The sequence below is a fragment of the Sphaerodactylus townsendi genome, linkage group LG07 (genome assembly GCF_021028975.2).
Source record: "Sphaerodactylus townsendi isolate TG3544 linkage group LG07, MPM_Stown_v2.3, whole genome shotgun sequence".
NCBI lineage: Eukaryota > Metazoa > Chordata > Lepidosauria > Squamata > Sphaerodactylidae > Sphaerodactylus > Sphaerodactylus townsendi.
In genome coordinates, this window is record NC_059431.1 from 123,046,493 (window position 1) to 123,058,524 (window position 12,032).

A 12,032-nucleotide genomic window follows, 5' to 3' on the forward strand; every position below is an offset into this window, starting at 1 on the left:
TTAATGTTCCTATTTCAGAACTTACCATTAATAAATTCCAATAAACTATTCAAACAATGGCAAACAGACATTGGGAAGTTTCTATGGGGAGGCAGGAAACCTCAAATTAAATATAAACACCCAATAGATGCAAAAAACAGAGGAGGATATGCATTACCCGATTTCCACCTATACCATGACGCAGCTGCCCTTTCGTGGGTCAAAACATGGATCAACCTAACAGACACTGAGATGCTAAATCTGGAAAGCTATAACAACAACTTAGGCTGGCACAACTACCTATGGCCGAAAACACCAAATAATCAGACAGGAGACAAAAATTTCAAGGCTCATTTTATTAGAAATGCTTTACTGAAAATATGGACAAATTATAGGAAGACATTTTATACCAAACTCCCTCAATGGGTCTCAAGGATGGAAAGCCTGCAAATAAAAGATAGAAATGAAAGTAAAGAATGGTTAACGTATAAAAATACCGCAATAGTAAATCAAGGGAAAATTCAATTAAAACCAAGAAACCTAATAGTGATAAGAGGCCAACCCTGCCACTGGTTTACGTATATACAATTAACAGATAGTTGGAAAAGTGATATGAAATATTGGGGAATTAACACCTTGATAAAATTTTACAAACCTTGATAAAAATTTAATAGGGGAAAATAAAAAGCTAATAAGCAGATGATATGATTGTCTTCTGCAACAAAAAAAGAAACAGAAGAAGTAAAACAGAATATGATAAAATGGGCCCAAAATATTAGTACAACAATTACACTAGAACAATGGGAGAATCTGTATAAGTATATACAGTATATATATATACTGTATAAGTATATATACAGATTCACCCCGAATACAGATTTATGGGAACAGAGTCTAAAAATGTATTATAGAACCTACATGACCCCCCTAACAACCTCACTAATAAATAAGAAAAACTCACCCAATTGCTGGAAATGCCATCAAGAAATAGGCACCCTCTACCACACTTGGTGGACCTGCAGGGAAACAAAAAAATTTTGGACGTTAATTCACAAACATATTGAAAAAATTATAGGTAAACAATTTAAAAAACATCCACTAATCTATCTCCTGAGCCCAGTAATGATAGATACAGAAATGGATAAGTCACAATTACATCTGATGTATCATTTGATTATAGCAGCTCGCCTTGTCTTTGCTAAACATTGGAAATCAAATAACACCCCAACAATGGGTGAATGGAAGCTATAAGTACAACACCTCTATGTAATGGACAAGCAAGCACATCAAGTGAAACAGTTGCCGGCTGAAACATACAGGAAAAACTGGCAACTATGGACAAATTTCATTGCCAAAGAGAACGACGTCATTATTCTTCCAGTTGATTACTAAAGAAGACTATACAATTTCTTATATTAATTTTTTAAGTTAACAATGGCAAGAGGTTATATATGTTATGAAGATAATAATATGATTGAATTATATTAAGTTGAATGGTAACTAACAACAAAGTATGTATAGTAAATATAACCTTGAAACTGCCTTTTTTTGAAACACAGTTAGTTAATAATGTATTAGTAAATAGAAACTACAGTCGAAGATGAAGTCCCATAGAGAATAATGTTAGACAAAAAGACAAGAAACACGATAAACGTGTTTCTCGTTAACCTCTTCGCTCTACTTACTGCCTCTATTTTTTTAACTCTTATCTCATCTTGACAATTTACAACAACCCTCCTTTCCCTCCCTCCCTCTATCTCTCTTTTGGTAATTCTGTATAATTGTGACGAAACACTGCAGTTATGCCAGATCGTAGAATTGTAACCAAATTACTTATTTTAACTATTCTACTTGTCTTTCTTTTTCTGTAACTGTTGATTGAATTTAATAAAGCATTTATAAAAAAAATAGAGAGCTAGGTGTTATCAGCATGTTGATAGCCTACTTCAAAAATCATTAATAATTTATCTGAAGGACTTCACATAGAAATTGAATTGCATGGAGGATAAGACTGAGCTTTGTGCAACCTTGTAAGACAAGTCCTGTATGATGACAGCTATAGTCTCCAACAGCAATCCTCTGAATCCTTCCCATAAGGAACAATTTACAAATCAATCCATAGCATATCAGTCCTTACTTATACTACCAAATGGCTCATCAAAATGACATAGTTCACAGTACCAAAGGCTGCTGGTAAATCCAGTAAGAACAATGAGGAGACACCAATCTTGCCTACACTCAAATCAAGGTAATTCACTAGAGCCAACAGTGCCATCTTTGTCCCATAGCCCAGCATGAAGAAGAGTTTAGATTTATACCCCGCTTTTCTCAACTGTAGAGAGTCCAAAGTGGCTTACAAACTCATTTCCTTCCTCTCCCCAAAACAGATACCTTGTGAGATAGATGGGGCTGAGAGTTCTGAGAGAACTGTGGCTAGCCTATGGTCACCCAGCAGGCTTCATGTGGAGGAGTGGGGAAACCTGGTTCACTGGATTAGAGTCTGCTGCTCTCGTGGAGGAGGAGTGGGGAATCAAACCCAGTTCCCCAGATCAAAGCCCACTTCTCTTCACCACAGCACCACACCAGCTCTTGTGTGGTTTTCTTTCTAGGACTTTTTTTTAATTGAGAGAACTTTGTAAACTTCTCTGTCTCACAACATGTGCACGTCTGCGCTGTCAGGTCAAAATTGGCTCATGGTGACCCTGTAAGGTTTTCCAGGCAAGAGATGTTCAGAGGTGATTTGCCATTGCCTGACGCCGTGGGGCTGAGAGAGTTCAGAGGGAACTGTCAAAGTCACTTTAATGGGGAGGAGCGGGGAAACCTGGTTCACCAGATGGGAGAATTGCCTGTCCCCTACCTTAGAGGCCCTGCCATTCTCACTACAGGAGGGATATAAAACTGGACCTGTGAGGGAGAGGGCAATATATGGAAGCAGGTGGTCTTTTAAGAGTAGTGACACCAGCCTCCAGGTGGCAGCTGGAGATCTCTCTCTATTACAGTTGCTCTCCAGATGAATATCATTTTTGTTACAGAAAATGACTGTTTGGAGAGAGAGAGAGTTGGATTGATATTACCCAGCTTAACAGTAGACGAACTTATTTTTATATAGTAATGGGGAATTACTCGGCTTGGCAATGCAAGAGGTAGGCTGGGAGGGGATCTTTTTAGACAACTATACCAGAAACGGCTTAAAACGTATCCGCAGAGAATGCAAAAGAGACGAAATTGTAGTTTAAATATGTTTATATAAGTTTTGTTTGCAAGCAGTCATACAGTGAGACGTTAAGGCACATACACACAGTTCCTAAGTATATAAACAGGGAGGAGAAGATAGTTTTTGGGTGATAGAATAGGAGGAGAAGCAGGGGACTTATACGTTACCTAAAATCTGCAGAGAAGTTCCAGGAGAAGGCAAGGATCTCTAAGCCAGCATAGGGACCCAAGCGAAGGACGATATATCATGTCTCACACCAACGTGACCAAGAGAGGTTCAGGCTAGTATTGTGAACTGAGGTGTGCAGTATTTTTCTACCCCTTTGCACAGGTAAGGCGGGAAATTCAAACTTAGGTTTTGTTTCTTTGCAACTGCTTGGGGTTTCCTTGCTGGACTTGCGGGGTTGAGCTAATTAGCAGCTCTATCTATTGTCTCTACTCCCCGGGACAATGGGATCAATTGGTCCTAGATTATATCAGTGATACCTTGAATGGTTTATGCAGAGGTGCTTCCTAAAGTCTCTGCCTAAAGTATGCAAATTTGACTGAAGCTTAAGTGAATCAGGAAGGGATCTTGTTGTTAGGGAGATCGTATCTAGAGGTTGAGGAAATGTATGGGTTTGAGGAAATAGTTTCTCAAAAGCACAGTATCAGGGGCTTCCAAAAAACAGCTTAGCGAGGTGTGGTGTTCATGATTTCTACAGATTCCATTATGTTAACGGAATACTCTGGCAGGGTGGGATAATCAAAGATGCATGTCTTTGTTAGGAGGCGTCCAGATTGTGTCACTGGAGTAACTCATAGATCTAATCTCTGCAAACAGACTCTTTTGCCTTAGGCTTGCTTTCAGCTTGGACACTCTGCTATCCACCCATACAGACATGGAAACTGGCATTTTGTAGCACACAGTATGAGAAATAATATGAAAATCCAATATTTCATAAGGCAGGGGATGAAGGCCATACTAACAATTTATATCCCACCTTTCTCTCCTGTAAGGGGACTCAAGGTGGCCTACAAGCTCCTTTCTCTTCCACTCCCCACAACAGACACCTTGTGAGGTAGGTGGGGCTGACAGAGTTCTGAGAGAACTGTGATTAGCCCAAGGTCACCCAAGAGGAATGTAGGAGTGCGGAAACACATCTGGTTTACCAGATAAGCCTCCGCCACTCAGGTGGAGGAGTGGGGAATCAAACCTGGTTCTCCAGATTAGAATCCACCTGCTCTTAACCACGACACCACTGATGAGGTCCCTCCCCTTCCAAATCTCCTATAATATAGAAGAACCAAGCAACCCCAAATAATGATTAATGTCAGGCTGTGGGAAACAGCTTTGTAAAAGTCTACAGAGCCTGATTCAGTTTAGGACTGTGGAATAGATGTGAAGAGGTGCTCCTGTCTCCTCCACCCTCACCCCCCCACACACACTTTTATTTGCTGAAATGGTTCCTGGGGAGATTTTTGTCTTGTCTTGTAATTGCGTGTGCAGTATTCCATGCACACACAACTTTAAAATGGGGCAAATAACTCCCCTCAGGATCTTTTGGGCTTAAGGAAAGGGGAGGGGAAGGAATGGGGTCAATTATCCTGCCCCAATACTGTAATCTTGAGTCAAATCAAGACTCTGCAAACTTTTAAAAGCCATTCCCTGCAGCTGCTGGAGCCATGAGTCTGTTTTGTTGCCATGGCAGGGGGTTGGGCTTGATGGCCTTTGCAGTCTCTTCCGACTCTATGAATCTAGGTCACATAGTGTAGTTTGGCCCTAAGGGCCTAGGACAGTAATGGCAAACCTTTTAGAGACTGAGTGCCCAAACTGTGACCCAAAACCCAATTATTTATTGCAAAGTGCCAACACTTGGCCAGGGGGGCGGGGGGTGGGTGGGTACAAGGGAAATTAAGTCCAAGCTTTGCTTGTGATCTTCAGAATCCTCAATTACTGTTCCTGGTCTTTAGTATTCCCAATAAAGACTAGTATAGTTAATATCTACAGGTTCTTTATTTTGGACTAAATTTTGACAGCCTCATACAAATTCAGGTGCAAGAGTTTTCAGACATTACTGATTGAAGGGGAGAGAAAACAACAGGCACACACACATAACTCGTTGCAGTCACCGATAACATGGACTCAAACATCAGCCCCTTTAAAACAACTTCCTCCTTCCCGATTGAAAGAGTTTTCCATTTCCTAACAACATCACCTCAGCCCACAGAAACGGTGGAGGGTGGAGGAAGAAGGGAAGACTTCCCCCCCACACAGATTCTTTCTTTCACTTTCCCCAGAAATCTGCGAAGCTGAACCCTTTTCAAGCTTCCAGGCAAGATTGCAAACTGGCAGGGAGGAAGAGCGCACTGCAAAATCGATACCAAAACCTGAATCTCAAGCAGATTGCAGAGTAGTTAGCAGCATAAGCCACTGACATAGACCCACCAGCAGCAGCAGTAGCAGCAAGCTGCTAACCTGCTGCAATCTGGGTGTTGAAAGTCATGCTGCAGAAGAGCAAGGGACCCAGGGATGCTTTTTTATGTGCAGGGAGGATGCACTTTTCCCGGGCAGCGCACCGAGGGCGAAGGCATGGCTCCACTTGCTAGGCAGCCTTGCCCTCTGCCCGCTTGGCTGGCTGCCCCCTCACCTGTCCACAGGCACGGATCAGAGGAAGCCACTGGAGTGAACCCAGCAGATGACTTGCTTTTGTAGAAGGGCTCCTCCGGGCAAGATCTGGACTTTTTCGCAGGGCAGGAGGTCTCCCTGCAAAACTGAGTTCGTGGATCTTGCTGAGCGCCACGAGCCTAGGACCTTGCAAGATCTCTCCTTCCCACCCTGGGCTCCCAGGCACTAAAAGCCCCATTGCTGTCTCTTCCAGGGGAGGGGGGCCTTAACAAATGGTTCACCCCAATCGATGCGAACCGCCTGCATCCCACCACTGTGCCCAGGCTGCCACTTCTTAACCCTACCCCCAGCCTGTGCAGCGTGACTCCCAATGCGTCTGCCGGCAGCAGCTCTGGTGGGGCGAGGGGGGAAGGGGGAGGGGGAGATGACAGTGCGCGTGCCCACAGAGAGGGCTCTGAGTGCCACTTCTGGCACCTGTGCCATAGGTTCACCACCACGGGCCTAGGAGGAACAGCACTTTGCACCAGAAGCAAAGAGGTAGCCGCTGAAGCTTTTTCAACACTGGAGAACGTGATTCCAGTAGTCCGTCCATGTATCATCATATTTGGTTGCCAACCTCTAGGTGGTGGCTGGAGATCTCTTGGAACTACATCCACGCTTCAGGCTACAGAGGCCAGTTTCCTTGGAGAAAATGGCCCCCAAGCCCTTCTCTCAAAATCTCCAGGAGTTTCCCACCCAGAGTTGGCAACCTTATGGACAAATCTAGCCCTTGAATTCTGGGCTGTTTGAAGTTTTCAAGCTATTGTAAAGGCCATCCTGTCTCAAGTCCCTTGTCCTATAATATGGCCTAGGCTGCCGATCTCAACAGATCTTGGAAGCTAAGCTGGGTCAGCCCTGTTTTAGTACTGAGATGGAGTACCACTAAGGAATGCCAGGGTGTCAAGTTGTCGTATTTGGGAGTGGGGGATTCTCTGGGAGCGCTTTTGCAGGTGCCTGTTATCTTCTGGTTCTGTCCTTGAGGTTTGTGGCTGGGAAGAGCCTCCAGGCTGGCCGCTGTTAATTCTGGTGTTCCCATGTGGGGGTGGGGTTTGTGCTATCTATATTATTATTTATATTTATTTATTTGTTAAATGTATAAGCTGCCTCACCCCCGAAGGGCTCGAGACAGCTCACAATGTGGCTGTTCTCCAAGACAGCAAATCAATACAAAAATATAACTTAAACCCATTAAAACTTAAGCAGCAATTATTAGGAATAAATACAAATTAAAACAACAGAAGTTGTTAAAAACAGGCGCCCAATCTAAAACCAACTGTTTTTGCACACATTTGCCAGAACTGTCTTTCTACTGTTCCTGACTTGCCTTTGATAAAATCCTTTGAACCTCACAAGCGTTTTATTGCCTGAGTGGGGGACTGACGCAGGGTGCCTGCGTGGAGGCAGGCCACGGCAAACCTCCCTTGCCTTGAGAACCCCATAATGTCCCCATAAGTTGGCTGTGACCTGATGGTAACTGTATCTCAAGAATATGGAAAGCACAATGAAAATGTCAACTCTTGGGAGTTTGATAGCAAAGAGATGGGAAAGAAAATATCCAACATAATGTGCTTGCGTGGAAACACAGCATAGCCTCATTTGCAGTACTGTTCTCCAGCTTTGCAAAACTAGGCAAGGCCTGTCGCCTACATCTGATTAAAAAGGTCTCTTCCGTTCCTCCTACTGCTGACTGTGGCTACTGCAATGTGCACTGTGTGGGGCTAACCTTTAAGGCAGCTCAGAAACGTCAGCTGTCCAGAATGCAGCAGACCACCTTTCGGCAGGAGAAGGAGGGGGTAACTGCTTCACTACTCACCTGCAACTATTAACGCTTTTTGCCCTGTCAGATGGGCTGGCTGGCCATATTGCAGTGATGGCAAACCTGTTACCGATGGGAAAATAAACAAAATATTTTCCTGAAGTCAGGTTGCCTGGCTACACTGGCTCCATGCCCGGACTCAGAGACTTGTGTGGTTCAGAAGCCTCCATAAGGTTCACAGAGAACGCATATGTATGTTTGTGCCAATGCTATATGATTTCCCTGGTGTTTGTGTCATTCTAGGATGTAGTAAAAGCTCCTCTTAGTTAAGTTGATGCCTGTAATTTAGGATTTTAGTTTAATAAGGTTATTCAGTTAGGTTAAGGTTCTATTAGTTTTAAGCGAGCCCTGCCAGTAGGTAGATGTACAGTCCTGCCTATAAGTATAAGTATGTGTGTTTATCCTTTAAGGTTTTCCTAATGTTTAAGTTAGAAATGTTATTTTTGAAATTTGTGTCTGAGAATAGAAGCAATAGCCAGTTAAGGTCTGATATTAAGTGACAAGGAAGTTGACTCTGGAATGCTGCTTAGACCAACGCCCAGCTGACCCTTTGACAAGAACAACGACCCTCTTTGGACTTGCTAATCGAATCTGTTGCCAGCACCCAAGGGTCACCCAGCCTTGGAAGATGTCACCCTGTTTTGCTATTGGACTGTTTGAAGTTTTACTCTCAGGATCCAGAAGCTCATTGGACTGTTCACACCCTTACTTTCAGGATCCAAGAATTCATTGGATCATTTAAACTTGTCTTTGTCTAACACTCCCAAGGAACCACCTCAGGCAAGGAGGTGCAGGCTTTGCTTCTGGGATTTGATTTCATCAGCATGTGCAAAGGGATTGTTTTCTCCCTTTGGTGTTCTAGGATATTTTCTCTGTATTAGATGGAAGGAGACCGCCCCCTTCCTGGGATTTGCACTGTGGGGGTGAGACTGCCCTACACCCCTTTTCTGGGTTACTGGGAAATGTATAAAAGGGGCTGATGCACAGTCATGTGAAGGTCCTTTTGCTGAGCTGTGCCAAGAAATCACTTGCAATAAAATCCTTCCTGCTTTGAAGAAACGCCTGCTTCCCACGCCTCATTAAGTTGCTGAGATGAAATCACTTATTGTTACTGGCAATTCGCTGTAACACCTATGGCACGGATGCCAGAGGTGGCACTCGGAGCCCTCTCTGTGGGCACGTGAACACAGAGTTTGTTATGTGGGGGGCAAAAAAATCACACACACACCACACACACACGTAGGCTGGTTTGGGCCACTGAGCATGATGTGCGCGCACCACAGTGAGCAGGGAGGACTCGGCTGGCGGGCTTGGTGCCTGTGCTCCGGGTGGCTGCTTCCTGGGGGGAGGGGCAGAGGAGGCAGAGATGCTAGAGAGGCACAGAGCGGTGCGCGTGGGACTTGTGGAGGCTAGAGCAGGCTGGCCCCTGCTCGAGCAGGTGGGGCGGAGGAAGAGTTTTCAAAACGAAAACCTCAGCATTCAGGTTGAATTGCCGGGTTGGCACTTTGCAATAAATAAGTGGGGTTTGGGTTGCAATTTGGGCACTCGGTCTCAAAAAGGTTCGCCATCACTGCCATATTGTGTAGGGTTGCCAACTCTGGTTTGGGAAATTCTGCAGAGGGGGGGGGTGTTGGAGTTTGGAAAGGGAGCTCAGCTGGGTGTAATGCCACAGAGTTCACCCTAGTAAGCATCTATTTCTTCCGAGGAACTGATCGCTAGCATCTGGAGATCTCCAGGCTGTACCTCCAATGCCTTCCCAACCGCTAAGAACTGCACCACACCACCTTCTCGAGGCACCCATCTATTTGGAAAGTGGATTTTACAGTACAAGTTAAACCCTTCCTAGCCCATTCTCATCAATGCTTAGTGTATCTATTTTACAAGACTTTTCTTCTGCACTTTTACAAAGTTGGTAAATGATAAAATGCAAGTAAATAATAAAGAGAATAAATCATGATGGGCTGCCCCCCCCCCCCCCCGCTGTGCTCATTCCCTCCACCTCCCCCACCCCCATGAGAAAAGGCCCTCCACGCAGCCCAGAAAACCCACAACAGCCAACTCAAATGCGATGTTGTGTTTTCCTTAAATTGTGGAGACGGTCCTTGATGGAGCAAGACGACCTTCCAATACGTTTTACGATGTGTTAGATCTTGCATGATCTGGCTGCGGGAAGCCGACCGGCCCGCGTCCAAAGGAGCGCTTCCATAACCCGCCTAAAGCCGCTCCACGTGGCCGTCAGTTTCCGCCCTCAAGAGGAAGCCAAGCCTAGGAGCGAGAGGGACTCCACCTCACAGCACGCCGCGCGGCGGCGGCGGCGGCGGCTTCCGCTCCCTCTTGCGCCTGCGCGCGCTTGCGCAGAGGCGCCCAACGTCTTCTCAGGCTGCCGGCCGGCCTTCCGCGCAAATGGCGTTCGTCTTGCTGAGTCGCTGCGGCCGTCCGGCCGCGTACCTGCCGCGGCGGCTGCGAAGGGAGCCCCAGGCGGGTGAGGAGGGCGGCGGCGGCGGGGGACGGGGACGGAGCAGGTGCAGCTGGGGCCTTCGAGCGGGGCTGGCGAGCGCCGGCTGAGGCCAGGGGCGGCGGGTAGGCCTGGCTCCCAGGCGGGGCGGCCGCTGGAGCTCCCTGCCGTGCAGGCCCGGGAGGGGAGCAGAGGCGGGCGGCTCCGGCCACGGGGTTGGCGCGAGGCAATGGGGGTCGTCTGAGGACGCTGCCCGTTCATGGCAGCTGTGAGGAAGGCGAACTCTATGCTGGGGATCATTAGGAAAGGAGTTGAGAATAAAACTGCAAAGATTGTCATGCCCTTATATAAAGCAGTGGTGCGACCGCACTTGGAGTACTGTGTCCAGTTCTGGTCTCCGCATCTCAAAAAGGATATTGAGGAGATAGAAAAAGTGCAGAGAAGGGCAACGAGGATGATTGAGGGACTGGAGCACCTTCCTTATGAGGAGAGGCTGCAGCGTTTGGGGCTCTTTAGTTTGGAGAGGAGACGGCTGAGGGGGGATATGATTGAAGTCTATAAAATTATGCATGGGGTAGAAAATGTGGACAGAGAGAAATTTTTTCTCTCTTTCTCACATTACTAGAACCAGGGGGCATCCATTGGAAATGCTGGGGGGAAGAATTAGAACTAATAAAAGGAAACACTTCTTCACGCAACGTGTGATTGGTGTTTGGAATATGCTGCCACAGGAGGTGGTGATGGCCACTCACCTGGATAGCTTTAAAAGGGGCTTGGACAGATTTATGGAGGAGAAGTCGATCTCTGGCTACCAATCTTGATCCTCCTTGATCTCAGATTGCAAATGCCTTAGCAGACCAGGTGATCGGGAGCAACAGCGGCAGAAGGCCATTGCTTTCACCTCCTGCCTGTGAGCTCCCAAAGGCACCTGGTGGGCCACTGCGAGTAGCAGAGTGCTGGACTAGATGGACTCTGGTCTGATCCAGCAGGCTAGTTCTTATGTTCTTATGTTTGCGCAGGGGCTTCCCAGGCGTCGCCCCTTAACCCAGCTCAGCCACCGCCTGTGGAGGTGCTGAACTCTGGCCCTCAGTCTGGCTGTTGATGGACTACAATTCCCAACAGCCCCTGTTGGTGCACAACTTCCATAGTAGAATCCTACTTTCAATAAACTAAACACATTATTGTGGACCACAGTTCCTAACAATTTATCCAAATAATTTTGTGAATCATTTAGCACAGTGCAGCTGTACTGCTTGTGTAGAAAAGCCCTCTTGAATAATTCAGTTTTGCACAGTTTGTGCTTGTTGCTGCTCAGAGGGGCCTTTCCAGCCCGAATGCAGAGCCTGACGTGAGGCCAAAGGATTGAGTTGAGATGGACTTGGTGCCTCCTTTCACCTTTCTTGAGCAGGGTGTGTGTGTGTGTGATATATTGATAAGAACAGCCAAGTTCTGACTCTTGGGGGGGGGGGGGCAGTGGGGAGGTATATGTCTAGACAGGTGTGATCCAGAAATCCAGTCTCTTAAACAAACGATACAGAAGGGACAAAACAATACATTGTATAAATGGGAGATATATATTTTTTGCACAGGGAAACAGGTTTGTATTGTACTAAGATGGTCAGGCAATTGTATTGGTAAAGAGATAGGGAATGTGGCTTATACTACTGCATTGCTGCCTATCTCATCCAGACTACTTTCTATACCACTTAACATACTGTGTTTAAAAGTGTAGACTCTGAGATTTCAGTTTGTTTTCAGATTTTTGCATTCCAAACTCCATTGTACTTTTCACTGGATGTCCCACCTTGTTGATTGTCCATGATTTGCACTTAGTAATCTGTCTTGAGTCTCAGTGAGAAAGGTGGCCTATGAATGCTAAAAAAAATAAAAATTATGTACGTGTTTCAAAAAAACATATGTAG

At 45.8% G+C, this 12,032-nt stretch overlaps 1 protein-coding gene across 4 annotated transcripts in view; it reads left to right on the forward strand.

Annotated features, from left to right (window-relative positions):
* Window positions 1-10,010: 10,010 nt before the first annotated feature.
* The window catches only part of LETM1 (leucine zipper and EF-hand containing transmembrane protein 1), a 56,554-nt gene continuing 54,532 nt past the window's right edge, over window positions 10,011-12,032 (forward strand). For all 4 annotated transcript variants that reach the window (XR_007244993.1, XR_007244992.1, XM_048502679.1 and 1 more), the window contains exon 1: window positions 10,011-10,137. Coding sequence is in view for 2 of the 4 variants with exons in the window: in XM_048502679.1 (XP_048358636.1) it covers window positions 10,059-10,137 (79 nt within the window). In the remaining 2 variants the exon portion in view is untranslated. The remainder of the gene's footprint in view (window positions 10,138-12,032) is intronic.